The 18,421-nt window shown below is 42.8% G+C and overlaps 1 protein-coding gene across 2 annotated transcripts in view; it reads left to right on the top strand.

Annotated features, from left to right (window-relative positions):
• The first annotated feature begins 1,708 nt into the window (after positions 1–1,708).
• LOC123991276 (vasoactive intestinal polypeptide receptor 2-like) overlaps positions 1,709–18,421 on the top strand; it is a 22,405-nt gene continuing 5,692 nt past the window's right edge. The window contains exons 1-4 of one of the 2 annotated variants that reach the window (XM_046292713.1): positions 1,709–2,325; positions 8,388–8,486; positions 8,986–9,093; positions 9,625–9,719. In XM_046292713.1, coding sequence (XP_046148669.1) covers positions 2,190–2,325; positions 8,388–8,486; positions 8,986–9,093; positions 9,625–9,719 — 438 coding nt within the window. In that variant the 5' untranslated portion in view covers positions 1,709–2,189. Of the gene's footprint in view, positions 2,326–8,383; positions 8,487–8,985; positions 9,094–9,624; positions 9,720–18,421 lie in introns of both variants that reach the window. The other variant, XM_046292714.1, reaches the window with a different exon arrangement.

The raw sequence follows: 18,421 nt of genomic DNA, 5'->3' as shown, positions 1-18,421 counted from the left end.
TGTTCTCTTCTCTCATCTTCTCCTCTTTTCACTCTACTGTCCTCTTCTCCTCTATGCTGTTCTCTCTTCTCTTTTCATTCTATGCTGTTCTCTCTTTTCTTTTCATTCTATGCTGTTCTCTCTTCTCTTTTCATTCTATGCTGTTCTCTCTTCTCTTTTCATTCTATGCTGTTCTCTCTTCTCTTTTCACTTTATGCTGTTCTCTCCTCTTTTCACTCTGCTGTTCTCTCTTCTCTTTTCACTCTCTGCTGTTCTCTCCTCTCTTCTCCTCTGTTCACTTTATGCTGTTCTCTCTTCTCCTTTTCACTCTGCTGTTCTCTCTTCTCCTTTTCACTCTGCTGTTCTCTCTTCTCTTTTCACTCTCTGCTGTTCTCTCCTCTCTTCTCCTCTGTTCACTTTATGCTGTTCTCTCTTCTCCTTTTCACTCTGCTGTTCTCTCTTCTCCTTTTCACTCTGCTGTTCTCTCTTCTCTTTTCATTCTATGCTGTTCTCTCTTTTCTTTTCATTCTATGCTGTTCTCTCTTCTCTTTTCATTCTATGCTGTTCTCTCTTCTCTTTTCATTCTATGCTGTTCTCTCTTCTCTTTTCATTCTATGCTATTCTATGCTGTTCTCTCTTTTGTTCTTTTCATTCTATGCTGTTCTCTCTTCTCCTTTTCTCTTTTCATTCTATGCTGTTCTCTCTTCTCTTTTCATTCTATGCTGTTCTCTCTTCTCTTTTCATTCTATGCTGTTCTCTCTTCTCTTTTCATTCTATGTTGTTCTCTCTTTTCTTTTCATTCTATGCTGTTCTCTCTTTTCTTTTCATTCTATGCTGTTCTCTCTTCTCTTTTCATTCTATGCTGTTCTCTCTTCTCTTTTCATTCTATGTTGTTCTCTCTTCTCCTCTTTTCACTCTCTGCTGTTCTCTCTTCTCCTCTTTTCACTATACGCTGTTCTCTCCTCTCAATCGACCCCCCCTCCTTTTCTCTGTTCTTCTCCTAACCCCCTCTTTTTCTCTTTTCCACTCATCTTTTCTCTCCTCCCCTCTTTCTCCTCTCTTCTTCTCTTTTCTCCTCACAGGAATGCATCAGAGTACCTCTGATGAGACATATATCTTTCATTATAATTATCTGACAGTCATTCTGGCATTACAGAGCACTATCAGCTATCAGGTTTCGAAGACTACGAGCATGTAGAGTGTAGTTCAGGTGAAGGCCGCTAGAGGTCACTGTGGTGGTGCTGTAAACTGAAGGCGGGGGAGATGGCACACCAGGCATGTAAACCTAAATTACATGTCCTTCACTCTGACACTCAACTCATACCTCATAGTTCTACGCTAAACAAGCTAAATACCCTTTAGAAAACTGATTATCTTTGCCGTCCAGACAGAAATGATTGGAGACTAGGAGTCTAGGGAGTAGGCTACTAGGCCTAATCTCTGTCCTTAACCAGAACCACAGTTGTAGTACACTGAACAGAAACTACAACACACCTTCTCTTTTTGAAGAAAATAAACTAACCATCCAGGGACTTAATGTGACAGAAGTGGTCATGTGATGAGTTACCTTGCCTAAGACTGAATAATTGCCCTTGACCCAAACCCCAGCCTTATACAATGTCTCTCTCTCTCTATTTATCGCTCTCCTTTTCTCTCTGTGTGAGAGTGAGTGCTGTTGTTATTGAGCCCACTGACTGCCTCGGTAGCGCGGATCACTCAGGCGCGGGCAGAGGCTGGACGGAGTTGACGGGAACGCGCAGTGCCATAAGTTAACGGGAAAGAGATCTCTGCTGTCAAACCGACCTCCGCCTCACTTCTGATAGCTGCCCTCGGAGCTTTCTGTGGCTCCGACTGACTCCCCACCTTTCCAGCATTCTCTTTCTTTTTCATAGTCTCCCTGTTTTTCTCTCTCTCTCTCTCTCTCTCTCTCTCTCTCTCTCTCTCTCTCTCTCTCTCTCTCTCTCTCTTTCTCTCTCTCTCCCTCTTTCTCTCCATACCAGTACAAACAGCTTTCTGTACGATTTTAACTGACACCTCGTGGAACGTTTTTTGTTGTTGTTGCGTTTACAAGCTGTGATTATTTTCTTCACCAATTGACTGATGACCATTATTAATGTGTATTTTTTTGTTGGTGTCTGATGACTTATTGATTTTTCGGGGTTAAATATTATGCGGGATCTGCCCTCGAGCTGCGCCCTGTGAGGGACCCCATGAGTTCCGCTAAGTGTGACAAGACCCCACGGTGCGCTTGGACATTTCGGAGTACTACTTGCTCGTGCGCGGCCTGCAACCATGGAGCGGTCACGGGTCGGTCTGCTGTTCCTCGCACTCTGCCTTTTGCGTGTGGTGAGTAGATGTCACCTATAGGTAGGTTCTGTGGCGATTTTAGCATGTAAATCTTGGTGGGATAAAAAAAAATACTATGCATAACAGCAAAGCCACTGCACAACACTAAACAATACAGTAATTGCACTATAACGGTGACAAACGGTGCCCACAAACTGTTAGGGTCTACATAAAGCTGTCCCAACCGCAGAGCTTTCTTTTCAGCACCATGGTGTGAATCCTTACCATTGCTACACCTGGCTATCAGCGGAGCCTTGTCTGGCAGATAAATAGTTAATTCAGCCTCATTTACTGTCATTTAATAAACATAGCTGATATGGCTGACTTGCTTATCAAATGTGGTTTCTACTGACAATTGAAATGTACAAACTATGGCATTAGGGGATCACAGCGGATAAAAGCCAATCCATAATTTCGATTAAGACATTAATGAGTGAGCTAGGTTGGACATAGTCAATTTAACTATTTGTTTAGCACTTTTGAAATGTACAGTGACAGAATTCAGAACATGGGCCGTTCTTACAGTGTTCTACCTGTACACTAAGTCAGAACCGTAAGACAAATAAAGGGGGCATATAAGCAGACAATCAAAGCTCTTACAATTACAATATTCAATGATTACATTTCTCTAAAACAGGCTAATGGCTACATGTACATCACTAAGTCAGAACAGTAGGCTAAGTTATGAGGGGGAAAGGGACCACATTATTACGGTGAGGCACATGGGCTGTTAACAGCTTACTACACAACATATACTTAGAATGACTTTCTAAGCTACAGTATACATAACTCCCTGGCATATTACATCTTTATGCTGCAGCAGCATACAATACATTTTTGGACTCACCTTGTTGTGCTGTGCTCACTTGAACAGGAAGGTGCCGCTGTGGACCTTGTGGGCTAATTTTGGCATCAATGTCTGGCATTCTCTGGATTTATTGTGCTTTCAAAACAACTCTGGAAAAAACAAGGTTGAATCATGATGTCAGTGATCTTCAGGTCGGAGCTCTAGAAAGAAGCCTGAGTTCCTTATCTGGAATTCTGAGTTGGATGACCGTTCAAAATGTATTTTCCCAGTCGGAGCTCGTTTTTTCCAGAGTTGCCAGTTGTCTTGAACTCTTAGATTTCCCAGTTCTGAGTTTCCAGATGTTTTTAATGTGGCAGAAGTCATGTGAATGTCATGTGAATGTTTATCCTTTTAAGCCTGGAAAGAGACCATTAAAACCAGACTTGGACCACACACCCACTCCACTTAATAGCAGGATAGTGATTGATTTGCAACGCTTACTGTTAGCCACTGAGTCTTTCCAAACAACTCATTGTAGAATTTGCTATTTCCAACTTGTTGTGTAATGTTTATCTCCACTGGCCGATGAGCTCCGATACGTTTAATCTATCATTTTTCTTCATATGACAAGGCTTGAAAAGGATTTACCAGTAGATTGTCGACCTGATTCATGATGATGACTGCTTGTTTAGCTTGCTAGCTAAGATTTTGAAAGTATGATGTTGACATGATCAATCCAAGGTAGATAAAAGGTGATTTGACGTAATTGTATCTGTGGCCAATGACCTTGAGCCTTTTGGATGGGCACTTCTAATGTAAGTCGATGGCAGCACCCAAGGGGCTTGAATTTTCGAGCGGTGATGTGGTGTCCTCGTGAGTGACAGAACACTGAGCCAAACACTGCGCAACTAGAGAACATTACCAACTCCTATGATCCTAATTTTCCGCTGGCTGGCCCACCACCACAGAAAGCACTGAGCTAGGCTGAACCACCTGCATTTTGGAGCTGCCTTTACTCAAGAAAACAAAAAAAGAGACCATGTTTGTATGCGGCTTTATTAACTCAATTATATATATATTTTTACATTGTTTGCAAACTGATATGTGACACGTATTCATGCTAAAATAATGTGCAGAACAGATGGGCCTCAAAACAGGTTTGTAAACGTTGCTGTGCTAATCTAACGTTATTGACATTTTACTCTTATTAAATAAGTTGTTCTTACTTAAATCTATTATGTTATACATCTTTATTTAAAATAATAAAGTTGTGGTCAGACACATTGTTATTTGTGTGAAAAAACACTTGATTGATCTATGTTGTGCTTATTCAGTCGTTTCCAAGTTGTCTTTTATCCCTCAGAAATGTTAAGACTTTGTCAAGCAACTAGTAACTGACAACAACAGAAAAGTATTTCGGGCTCTACTGTAAATGCTGTGATAATATGGTGGAATGAAAAATGATCTCTCCTTTGTAAAAGCCTATCAGTGATGGACAGCTCAGCTGACAATGTGGACGAAATGGTAAACGCTGTGACATCTGACATACAGGTAGATTTATGTGCTCTGAAAAATATAGAGCCACTATAACTGAAAAGAAACAAGAATTTAAATGCATATTTAGTTTCCAGTCTTTATATGTTTTTATACCAAGTCGAGATTCTCATGAGTCAGATGCAATTGGAAGTGAGTTGATTGCCCATAGCGTTCTTTCATGGTAAGCTAGAGGGCCTTCAGAATGTATCCATACCTCAGCACTTATTCTACATTGTGTTGTGTTACAGCCTGAATTCAAAATGGATTCAAATATAATAGTAATAATCGCCTATTTGCAGTTGAAGTCGGAAGTTTACATACACTTATGTCGGAGTCATTAAAACTCGTTTTTCAACAACTCCACAAATGTATTTTTAACAAACTTAAGTTTGACCCAAGTTAAACAATTTAAAGGCAATGCTGTCAAATACTAATTGAGTGTATGTAAATTTCTGACCCACTGGGAATTTGATGAAAGAAATAAAAGCTGAAATAAATCATTCTCTCTACTATTATTCTGACATTTCACATCCTTAAAATAAAGTGGTGATCCTAACTGACCTAAGACAGGGAATTGTTACTTGGATTAAATGTCAGGAATTGTGAAAAACTGAGTTTAAATGTTTTTGGCTAAGGTGTATGTAAACTTCTGACTTCATCTGTACACACAATACCCCATAATGACATGGTGAAAATCTTTGCAAATTGATTGAACATGAAATACATATATCTAATTTACGTAAGTATTCACACCCCTGAGTCGATACTTTGTAGAAGGAACTTTGGCAGCGATTACGACTGTGAGTCTTTCTGGGTAAGTGTCTAAGACCTTTCCACACCTGGATTGTGTAACAGTTGCCCATTATTCTTTTCCAAATTCTTCAAACTCTGTCAAATTGGTTGTTGATCATTGCTAGACAACCATTTTCAGGTCTTGCCAGATTTAAGTCAAACTGTAACTCGGCCACTGAGGAACATTCACTGTCATCTTGGTAAGAAACTCAAGTGTATATTTGGTCTTGTGTTTAAGGTTATGGTCCTGCTGAAAGGTGAATTCATCTCCCAAGCTTCCTTCTTTTCACTTTGTTAATTAGTTTGGTATTGTGGAGTAAATACAATGTAGTTGATCCATCCTCAGTTTTCTCCTATCAAAGACAAACTGCAACTGTTTTAAAGTCACCATTGGCCTCGTGGTGAAAACCCTAAGTGGTTTCCTTCCTCTCCGGCAACTGAGTTAGGAAGGACACTTGTATCGTTGTAGTGACTGGGTGTTTTGAAACACCATCCTAAGCGTAATTAATACCATCACCATGCTCAAAGGGATATTCAATGTATGCTTGTTTTACCCATCTCCCAATAGGTGCCCATTGGAAATCCTCCCTGGTCTTTGTGGTTGAATCTGTGTTTCACTGCTCAACTGAGGGACCTTACAGACAATTGTATGTGTGGGGTACAGAGATGATGTAGTCATTAAAAAATCATGTTAAACACTATTATTGCACACAGTGTATCCATTCAACTTATTATGTGACTTGTTAAGCACATTTTTACTTCTGTACTTATTTAGGCTTGCCATAACAAAGGAGTTGAATACTTTTTGCCTAAAGACAATTCAGTTTTTAATTTTTATTAATTTATAAAAATGTAGAAAAACATAATTCTACTTTAACGTTATGGGATAAACTCAATTGAATCTATTTTAAAGTGAATACAACAAAATATGGAAAAGTCAAGGTGTGTGAATATTTTCTGAAGGCACAGTAAACATCTGATGGCACCGGCGCCCGTATCGCCCATATTGGTGGCCATTTTAGGTCGTACCGGTATGTCAGATTAGCTTAATTGGCAATTTATCAGCATCGGAGCACCACAGAAACACAGCACTTTGAATGAATAACAGACACATGTTCATAACAAGTGGCTAAGGATGAAATGTATCAAAATATCTATTCAAAACATGAAAAAATACAAAATATTGACTATAAATATGTGAAAATGTTCAAATGTATGCTTGTTTTGGGGAACTTAAACCATTTACTTGTGTTACAAAAGATGATTAAAATTTAAACTGTTACTGCTTGACAGAGGGTGTCTTTGCAATCATTATCAATTTGGTGTAAAAAATGACCCCAATTGACACTTTTAAGCTAAAAATGTGTTGGTTAATCCCATTGTTACTTAATTTGATCCAGGGTGGGTTCTCCTCAGACAGACAACTCTTCCAACAAATCACGAGGCAGACATGCCAGAACATCGCAATTAAAAACCAACGTTTGCAGGCAAAACCTTTGCAGTGGTTCTTGTGAAAGTAGTTGAAGCAAACTAGCCACTTGCGAAATGCGCTCATTAAATGTAACCTCTGTGATCTCAATCTTGCTAGCTACTATTTCATATTTTGTTCAAGCGAATAAGGTAATGACTTAGGTCCTCTATACCAAACTGAGGTTCTATTACATACAGACGTGTTAAACCGGAATATTTGAAAATTGTGGGAGGCAACCTGGATGTCTAGAGAGACTACAATCCATCTGTCTCTCTCTCGCTTTGTCTGTCTGTCTGTCTGTCTGTCTGTCTGTCTGTCTGTCTGTCTGTCTGTCTGTCTGTCTGTCTGTCTGTCTGTCTGTCTGTCTGTCTGTCTGTCTGTCTGTCTGTCTGTCTGTCTGTCTGTCTGTCTGTCTGTATTTCTTTCTCTCTCTGTTTCTCTCCATTCTCTCTCTCTCTTGGAAACCCGCACAGTGTCAGGATATTGAGAATTTAAATTTCGTGTGCAATAAATAAATGACATATTATAGGATGTTACATGTGTCCATTGGTAGTGGTGAGATAACGTGTGATTGGTTGAGACAGTAACGGGGAACTGTGTGATTGGCTGAGACAGTAACGGGGAACTGTGTGATTGGTTGAGACAGTAACGGGGAACTGTGTGATTGGTTGAGACAGTAACGGGGAACTGTGTGATTGGTTGAGACAGTAACGAGGTTGTGGGTTATTGGTTGTTTGTGTTCTGGTGACAGTAGAGTTGATAAATCAGCTCCAAAACGAACAGAGATGCCAAGAGGATGCGGCCGGTGCAGGGGAAGGAGTGGCAAGGAGGGAACGGTGTAATCACAATGATAGTCCTGAACTATGGCAGAGCGAAGTATTCATTCACAATATAAACTTCATAGATCACCCAGCTTAACTACTCACACGCACGGATGCACACATATATACATGCAAACACAATACAGGCATATGAACCTCACACACAGTTTATGTTTGTCTGTAAGTGAATATCCTAAAGCCTGCAAGTCAGAAGACATACCTAGCACAGGGATGGCTGTGTGAGTGTCTGTCTGTCTGTGTGTTTGTGTTAAGTGGAGGGGGTTGTTCTTGGTTTGTTTGTTTGGATGTTCCTGTTGCCTGTGGTCACGATAAGTACCCAATGCCTTTAACCCTCTCCACACAGTGAGCTCTGTCCAAAGGAATGCAAGAATCTCTCTCTCTCTCCGTCTCTTTTCCATCTCTCTTTACACTCCCCCTCTCTCTTTCCACCCTTATTTCTTTCTCCCTCTCCCACAATTTCTCATGTAGTTCAATATTCCAAATGGTACAGCCAATATGTCTGCCTAAATAGATGAGTGAAGGAGACAAGGAGAAGAAAAGAGAAGACGAGGAGAGAAGACGAGGAGTGGAGGCAGTTAAGTTAAGTTGAAACACATCCATTGACTGTCTTTCTACTCCCTCTCTGTCTAGAAAGTCAGCGGGAGAAATCCCACGTGTCACTTCCTCTGGGAGCTGCAGAGGGCAGAGCTAGTATGTCACTATGAGCTGAAGAAACAATCCATGGAGCCTGCAGGTAGACACATTCTCACACGAAATGTTGTCCCATAGGCCACCACAGCACACACACACACACACACACACACACACACACACACACACACACACACACACACACACACACACACACACACACACACACACACACACACACACACACACACACACACACACACACACACACACACACACACACACAGGTTTGACATGCATGAGTGGTTGTGTGTGTGTACATTTTCTTATGACCTATTTGTACGGGTTTACACCAAGCGTAGCTGTAGTGAAAGTGGACAGAATCGTATCTGTTGGTACACAGGGTCCCCTAACGCCTGTGACCTGTGTCTGCTTTCCCACGGGTTGTGTGTGTGTGTGTGTGTGTGTGTGTGTGTGTGTGTGTGTGTGTGTGTGTGTGTGTGTGTGTGTGTGTGTGTGTGTGTGTGTGTGTGTGTGTGTGTGTGTGTGTGTGTGTGTGTGTGTGTGTGTGTGTGTGTGTGTGTGTGTGTGTGTGTGTGTAGGCTGTGGTGGCCTATGGGACAACATTTCGTGTTGGGCCCCAGCAGCAGTAGGGGAGGTGGTGACTCTCTCCTGCCCCCCTGCTCTCACACACCTCTTCGGAAGACAAGGTAAACACACATCTATTCCTCCATCCCGCTGTACCTCAATCATTCCATAAACCATAATGTACATCCTGTCAGGATAACAATTCTAGTTGCAAATTAAATGTATTAGTGGCCTCTCGATGACCCCACTCTGAGGTTAGGGGTCACCATAAAGCAGGATTTAGCACCCTGAGAGACCTTCTCCTGAGGCTTAGGCCGGTGTCTGTAACCAAGCTAAAGGTCTGTCCAGAAGATAGAATCATCTACAGGTTACTCTGAGCCACAGTTGTCATGGTCTGGGCCTGGCAGGGAGGGAACCAACAGATAAGGAATGAGCATATAACGAGTGGTTTGTTCTTCACTCGGCAGTAGATTGCTGCGAGACTATCCGGAGGACCGTTTCTGTCTCCCGTTGCACCTGTCTGTATGTCTATCTGTCTATTAAACATTTTAAAATATAGTATGTGTTGGCCTTATCTTTGCATTTTCACACCTTGGGCAAATTCACGATTCCTGACAATCCCTCCTTCTATTCCTGTATGTTCTCTCCTTTAGGCAACATCAGTAGGAACTGTACCGAGGCTGGCTGGTCTGACGTCTACCCCAGCCTCAGCACTGTCTGCTGGTCCAGCGACAACAAACCCAACATGGTAGGATTAACCACGGCAACTCCACAGTTAGTGAACCAACATGGCAGAGAAACCTTAACTACTGAACCAGAATGAAGAAACAGACTCCATTCACTACTAAATCACTATACAGTCAGACACTGCACTGAGCTGGAACAGGTTGTTCAAGCAGTTGTGACTCAAATGGAAACTTCTCTTTTGTCTGCTTGATGATAGTGGGTTATAAGGTCAGGGAGCCCAGGGAAATTACATTTTGATCCCTCCAAACATTTCACAATGTTTGTCATACCCTACCTCTGAGTGTGTGTGTACTCCCTGTGGGCCTGAGGCGTCCTGTACGACGAGAGTAGAGAGTCATAGGGCTTACGTGGCCTGGCTAGGTTATTGCAGGGATATAGGAGACTGCATTCCAGTGCTCAAAGGTCATATTGGGCCTTAATCAGCAGTTGTTCCCAGCCTTGTTTCTTTAATGGCATGTTCTTAGCCTGGTTAACAAACAGGTTATCTGCAATGTAACTACCAGGTTATAGAGAATATCTGGAACTGGTATCTGGTATCTCTCTCTCTCTCTTTCACTCTCTCTCTCCGTCCTCCTCAGTGATTCCATATGGTTGATCTTTGGTGGTATGACAGCCTCTGTGGTTGAGTTTAGTCCAGACCCTCCCAGGTGTTCCATTGAGATTCCACAGTCAGAGGAGAGGATTCTGTCTGGAAGAGGAAGGGATGAAGGGGTTCCGTGCCTTACAACTGTCGAGAGGAGTCTGGACTTTCTCCCCAAATAGGGTCAAGGTCAGGGGTCAGAGGTGAAAGGTTAAAGTTAGGGTTTATTGTTTGGGATTAGAGACAAAGCACAATATTAAGGTTTGATCAGTTTTATGTTTGAATGTTGATACACGTGTCAATTGTGTGTGTGTGGTATGTGTTTGAGTGTGTGCGTGTGTGTTTGTAAGTGTGTGAACGAATGTGTGTGTCTCAGACGGTGTCTCACGCAACAAGATCTCACAGTTTCACTGCAGAATCTGATGTTTTGTCCATAAATGTACATTTTGGAGGTTAGGGGAGACCAGGGTTGGTTGTCACGCGGTTACTCTTGTGTGTATTTCTCAGCACCAGGATTTCTTACAAGACTCTTTTCAACATTAATAGAAAGACCAAGGTTCTGTGTTGAAATAGGGCTAATTTGTATACTCACATCTTCAAATCAAATCAAGTTTATTTGTCACGTGCGCCGAGTACAACAGGTAGATCTTACAGTGAAATGCTTACTTACAGGCTCTAACCAAAAGTGCAAAAAAAAGGAACTGGGTGAACAATAAGTAGAGAAATAAAAGAACAATAAAAGGATGTAAATAGCAGTAGGGAGGCTATATACAGACACCGGTTAGTCAATTCATTGCAAAGTCCCTCTTTGCCATGCAAATGAACTGACCCCCCAAAAAACATTGCCACAAAAGAACCAGCTGACATCCTGTCAGTGATTCTCTCGTTAACACAGGTGTGAGTGTTGACGAGGACAAGGCTGGAGATCACTCTGTCATGCTGACTGAGTTTGAATAAGAGACTGGTAGCTTCAAAAGGAGGGTGGTGCTGGAATCATTGTTCTTCCTCTGTCAACTATGGTTACCTGGAAGGAAACACGTGCCGTCATCATTGCTTTGCACAAAAAGGGCTTCACAGCCAAGGATATTGCTGCCAGTAAGATTGCACCTAAATCAACCATTTATCTGATCATCAAGAACTTCAAGGAGAGCGGTTCAATTGTTGTGAAGAAGGCTTCAGGGCGCCCAAGAAAGTCCAGCAAGCGCCCGGACTGTCTCCTAAAGTTGATTCAGCTGTGGGATCGGGGCACCACCAGTACAGAGCTTACTTAGGAATGGCAGCAGGCAGGTGTGAGTGTATCTGCACGCACAGTGAGGCGAAGACTTTTGGAGGATGACCTGGTGTCAAGAAGGGCAGCAAAGAAGCCACTTCTCTCCAGGAAAAACATCAGGGACAGACTGATATTCTGCAAAAGGTTCAGGGATTGGACTGCTGAGGACTGGGGTAAAGTCATTTTCTCTGATAATCCCCTTTCCGATTGTTTGGGGCTTCCGGAAAAAAATATTGTCTGGAGAAGACAAGGTGAGCGCTACCATCAGTCTTGTGTCATGCCAACAGTAAAGCATCCTGAGACTATTAATGTGTGGGGTGCTTCTCAGCCTAGGGAGTGGGCTCACTCACAATTTTGCCTAAGAACACAGCCATGAATAAAGAATGGTACCAACACATCCTCCGAGAGCAACATCTCCCAACCATCCAGGAACAGTTTGGTGACGAACAAAAATCGAAATCAAATCAAATGTATTTGTCACATACACATGGTTCGCAGATGTTAATGTGAGTGTAGAGAAATGCTTGTGCTTCTAATTCCGACAATGCAGTAATAACCAACGAGTAATCTAACCTAACGATTCCAAAACTACTACCTTATACACACAAGTGTAAAGGGATAAAGAATATGTACATAAAGATATATGAATGAGTGATGGTACAGAACGGCATAGGCAAGATGCAGTAGATGGTATCGAGTACAGTATATACATATGAGATGAGTAATGTAGGGTATGTAAACAAAGTGGCATAGTTTAAAATGGCTAGTGATACATGTATTACATAAAGATGCAGTAGATGATATAGAGTACAGTATATACATACATAAACATTATATTAAGTAGCATTGTTTAAAGTGGCTAGTGATATATTTTACATCAATGCCTTTTCCAGCATGATGGAGCACGTTGCCATAAGGCAAAAGTGATAACTAAGTGGCTCGTGGAACAAAACATCAATATTTTGGGTCCATGGCCAGGAAACTCCCTAGACCTTAATCCCATTGAGAATTTGTGGTCAATCCTCAATAGGCGGGTGGACAAACAAAACCCCACAAATTCTGACAAACTCCAAGCATTGATTATGCAAGAATGGGCTGCCATCAGTCAGGATGTGGCCCAGAAGTTAATTGACAGCATGACAGGGCGGATTGCAGAGGTCTTGAAAAAGAAGGGTCAACTCTGCAAATATTGACTCTGCATCAACTTCATGTAATTGTCAATAAAAGCCTTTGACACTTATGAAATGCTTGTAATTATACTTCAGTATTCGATAGTAACATCTGACAAAAATATCTAAAGACACTTAAGCAGCAAACTTTGTGAAAATTAATATTTGTGTCATTCTCAAAACTTTTGGCCACGACTGTACATGTAGATATGGTTAAAGTGACTGTGCATATATGATGAACAGAGAGTAGCAGTAGTGTAAAAGAGCGGTTGGCATGCGGTGGTCGGGACACAATGCAGATAGCCTGGTTAGCCAATGTGCGGGAGCACTGGTTGGTCGGGCCAATTGAGGTAGTATGTACAAGAATGTATAGTTAGTGTGGTGTTGAACTCGCTCCTCCACGGACCCTGGGAGTGCGTCCTCTCCTGCTGACTCCATAATTATATTGGTGCAGGATTCTGTGATAACATGCGTCTTGGTGAGAAGTGTAGGAGTCAGGCGCAGGAGAGCAGGGATGTCTGAGAAGCGTGTTTAATAATATAGTCCACCAATACGAAACGGCACAGACAAAAATCCCTAAAAAATACGCTCTCGAATAATCAGAAACTCGTGCAAACACACGGAGGAACAAACACAGTTCCGACACTTTACATACACGTGCGTAATAGCGAAAAAAAAAAAAAACATCAAATACAATCGAGCGCAATACACACAAGTCTAATCCTGCACGAATTACGGCAGGTAACAGGTGCCCTATATACCCACAGAAATCAAAGCAATTGAAAACCAGGTGTGAAAAGGAACACAGACAAAACAACCAGAAAAATAAAAAGGGATCGGTAGCGACTAGTAGACCGGCGACGCCGAGCGCCGAGCGCCGCCCAAACAGGGAGGGGAGTTACCTTCGGTAGAAGTCGTGACATACCCTCTGCAGTGCCTTGCAGTCGGGGGCCGAGCAATTGCCCTACCAGGCAGTGATGCAACCGGTCAGGATGCTCTCGATGTTGCAGCTGTAGAACCTTTTGTGGATCTCAGGACCCATGCCAAATCTTTTTAGTTTCCTGAGGGGGAACAGGCTTTGTCGTGCCCTCTTCGCGACTGTCTTGGTGTGTTTGGACCATTCTAGTTTGTTGTTGATGTGGACACCAAGGAACTTGAAGCTCTCAACCTGCTCCACTACAGCCCCATCGATGAGAATCAGGGCGTGCTCGGTCCTCCTTTTCCTGTAGTCCACAATCATCTCCTTAGTCTTGGTTACATTGAGGGATAGGTTGTTGTTCTGGCACCAACAGGCCAGGTCTCTGACCTCCTCCTGTTAATGGGATTTATCTGTTAATTGAATGATTAGAATGTTCCGCCGTGAAACCAAAAATTGTATGGAATAGATTAGAATGTATAAAATTATAATCAATCAATGTGTAGTTCTCGTCAGAATTAGTGTAAAACAATATAGCTAATGTTTATGTCTTTATAGTGTCTTAAAAACAGACTGTCTGAGCAGAATTCGGTGCCGACAGTGGCTGGGGGCCACTGAGAGATTTGGGAAAGGACAGGGAGTGATTCTCACGGTCCCTAATCTTTGTCGACTGGGTAGCAGGACAGTACGTGCGTAGGATACCGACTGTTTGTGTGCAAATGTATGTGCGTATGAATTCTGTTTGTGTGCAAGTGGATGTGCGTATGTAGCCAGTATAAAATGATTGGTTTTGTACAACTAACCAGCGCTCTCGTGAATAAACCTTATTGACTATTTTAGCTGGGCCTCCGTCTGTTTCATTTCAATCAGTATCTTACAAATCCTGATTAGAACACTGAGTAGTTTAATTGAATTGGTTTATGAACATCGAGAACATAATTCTCATGACACCTCCCTATAGGCTGTCTCGTTGTTGTCGGTGATCAGGCCTAACACTGTTGTGTCATTGGCTAACTTAATGATGGTGTTGGAGTCATGCTTGGCCATGCAGTCATGGGTGAACAGGGAGTACAGGAGGGGACTGAGCACGCACCCCTGGGGAGCTCCAGTGTTGAGGATCAGCATGAAAGATGTGTTGCTACCTACCCTCACCACCTGGGGGTGGCCCGTCAGGAAGTACAGGATCCAGTTGCAGAGGGAGGGTTTTCGTCCCAGGATCCTTAGCTTAGTGATGAGCTTTGAGGGTACTATGGTGTTGAATGCTGAGCTGTAGTCAATGAATAGCATTCTCACATAGGTGTTCCTTTTGTCCAGGTGGGAAAGGGCAGTGTGGAGTGCAATAGAGATTGCATCATCTGTGGATCTGTTTGGGCAGTATGCAAATTGGAGTGGGTGTAGGGTTTCTGGGATAACAGTGTTGATGTGAGCCATTACCAGTCTTTCAAAGCACTTCGTGGCTACCGACGTGAGTAGTCATTTAGGCAGGTTACCTTAGTGTTCTTGGGCACAGGGACTATTGTGGTCTGCTTGAAACATGTTGGTATTACAGACTCAATCAGGGACATGTTGAAAATGTCAGTGAAGACACCTGCCAGTTGGTCAGAACATGCCCGGAGCACACGTCCTGGTAATCCGTCTGGGCCTGCAGCCTTGTGTATGTTGACCTGTTTAAAGGTCTTACTCACATCGGCTACTGAGAGCGTGATCACACAGTCACACAGTCATCTGGAACAACTGATGCGCTCATGCATGCCTCAGTGTAGCTTGCCTCGAAGCGAACATAGAAGTGATTTAGCTCGTCTTGTAGGCTCGTGTCACTGGGCAGCTCGTGGCTGTGCTTCCCTTTGTAGTCTGTAATAGTTTGCAAGCCCTGGCACATAAGCCAAGCATCGGAGCCGGTGTAGTATGATTCAATCTTAGCCCTGTATTGACGCTTTGCCTGTTTGATGGTTCGTCGCAGGGCATAGCAGGATTTATTTTAAGCTTCCGGGTTAGAGTCCCACACCTTGAATGCGGCAGCTCTACCCGTTGGCTCAGTGCGAATGTTGCCTGTAATCCATGGCTTCTGGTTGGGGTATGTACGTACAGTCACTGTGGGGACGACGTCCTCGATGCACTTATTGATAAAGCCAGTGACTGATGTGGTGTACTCCTCAATGCCATCGGAAGAATCCCGGAACATGTTCCAGTCTGTGAAAGATGTGGTTGAAAATGCATCATTTTATGCCTTGAGAAAAACCTTTGACATTTTTAGCACATTTGCATGTGTACATGTGTGGGTGTGTGACAGACAAAATGATGTGTGTGAAAGAGAGGCAACAAACCCAGATAGCACAGATACCTCTGCCCAACGGATGTGCACATGATGCATTGAGCAGTTTAGACATGGTTTGCTCATGGCAAGATGTCTCAAAGATGTGTGTAGAATGCCTACATTCTAAATTCTACAGTTCTACATCGTTTAGATGTAGGCGTCAACATTCTATTCTGATGTCTGCAATGTTTTACCAATATGCAAATGTTCTCCACACTACATATTCCCAACACATTTTGAGATGTCGGCCAAAGCTGTTTGTGTTTACTTGTAATGGAGGTCTCTATAGCAACAGCTTAAAATAGCTTGGGATTTATTATACTGTATACTGGCAGTAGCAATGTCCACTAACAATATAGTAATAATGAGTTTGACAGTGACAACTAACCCCACATTCGATATGACATCCATCCCCACCACTTCCTCCAATGCTAATTAAGAGTTGTATTTCTGATTGCATTTATTAAGGATCCCCATTAGTTCCTGCCAAGGCAGCAGCTACTCTACCTGGGGTTTATTAAGGATCCCCATTAGTTCCTGCCAAGGCAGCAGCTACTCTTCCTGGGGTTTATTATGGATCCCCATTAGTTCCTGCCAAGGCAGCAGCTACTCTTCCTGGGGTCCAGCAACATTAAGGCAGTTACATACCGTTTAAAACACTTTACCCAATACTTTTGCTGAGTTACCTCAGGACACTATTCCACTATCACCTATTTCCAATACAACATCAACTAACCTGTACCCCTGCACACTGACTCGTTACCGGTGCCCCCTTTATATAGCCTCGTTATTGTTATTCTTACTGTATTACTTTTGACTTTAGGTAAATATTTTCTTAACTCTTCCGGAACCACACTGTTGGTTAAGGGCTTGTAAGTAAGCATTTCACAGTAAAGTCTACACTTGTTCTATTCGGCGCATGTGACAAATAAAGTTTGATTTGAACGTCTTATCATTTGTAAGTGTGTCTCTGCCTCTTCACAGTCCCTGCTGTTCCATAAGGTGTATTTTTACTGAATGCATCAGTTACCTGATGTGGAATAGAGCAAACCCCAAGCCTACATTTATTTAACTAGGCAAGTAAGTTAAGAACAAATTCTTATTTACAATGACGGCCTTAACTGCCTTGTTCAGGGGCAGAACGACATATTTTTTTACCTTGTCAGCTCTGGGATTCGATCTAGCAACCTTTTGGTTATTAGTCCAACACTCTAACCACTAAGCTACCTTCCACCTCTTGATGGTAATAGTGCTCACTGTTGCCCATAGTGGTTGGTTTTGAAGTAATATCTCGACATCCTGCTTACCTGGACGGACGTCAATTTTTTTGCAACCTGGCTAGGGGAATGTTATTTATCAGGATGAGAGGGTGATGGGGAGGAGAATGTTGTTTATCAGGATGAGAGGGTGATGGGGAGGAGAATGGTTGTTTATCAGGATGAGAGGGTGATGGGGAGGAGAATGTTGTTTATCAGGATGAGAGGGTGATGGGGAGGAGAATGGTTGTTTATCAGGATGAGAGGGTGATGGGGAGGAGAATGTTGTTTATCAGGATGAGAGGGTGATGGGGAGGAGAATGTTGTTTATCAGGATGAGAGGGTGATGGGGAGGAAAATGGTTGTTTATCAGGATGAGAGGGTGATGGGGAGGAGAATGGTTGTTTATCAGGATGGGAGGGTGATGGGGAGAAGAATGTTCTTTATCAGGATGAGAGGGTGATGGGGAGGAGAATGTTGTTTATCAGGATGAGAGTATGGTGGGGAGGGTAATATTGTTTATCAGGATGAGAGGGTGAGGGGAGGAGAATGTTGTTTATCAGAATGAGAGGGTGAGGGGGAGGAGAATGTTGTTTATCAGGGTGAGAGGGTGATGGGGAGGAAGGAGAATGTTGTTTATTAGGATGAGAGGGTGGTGGGGAGGAGAATGTTTATTTATCAGGATAAGAGGGTGGTGGGAGGAGAATGGTTGTTTATCAGGATGAAAGTGTGATGGGGAGAAGAATGTTGTTTATCAGGATGAGAGGGTGATGTGGAGAAGAATGTTGTTTATCAGGATGAGAGGGTGATGGGGAGAAGAATGTTGTTTATCAGGATGAGAGTATGGTGGGGAGGGGAATGCTGTTCATCGGGATGAGAGGGTGATGGGAGGAGAATGTTGTTTTTCAGGATGAGAGGATGATTGGGAGGGTAATGTTGTTTATCAGGATGAGAGGATGAGAGGGTGATGGGGAGGAGAATGGTTGTTTATCAGGATGAGAGGGTGATGGGGAGGAGAATGTTTTTTATCAGGATGAGAGGGTGATGGGGAGGAGAATGATTGTTTATCAAGATGAGAGGGTGATGGGGAGGAGAATGGTTGTTTATCAGGATGAGAGGGTGATGGGGAGAAGAATGTTGTTTATCAGGATGAGAGGGTGATGGGGAGGAGAATGTTGTTTATCAGGATGAGAGGGTG

This window comes from Oncorhynchus gorbuscha, linkage group LG12 (assembly GCF_021184085.1).
Source record: "Oncorhynchus gorbuscha isolate QuinsamMale2020 ecotype Even-year linkage group LG12, OgorEven_v1.0, whole genome shotgun sequence".
In the NCBI taxonomy this organism is placed as follows: domain Eukaryota; kingdom Metazoa; phylum Chordata; class Actinopteri; order Salmoniformes; family Salmonidae; genus Oncorhynchus; species Oncorhynchus gorbuscha.
The sequence above is the reverse complement of the archived record's forward strand: the minus strand, read 5'-3'. Positions and strand labels throughout refer to the sequence as shown.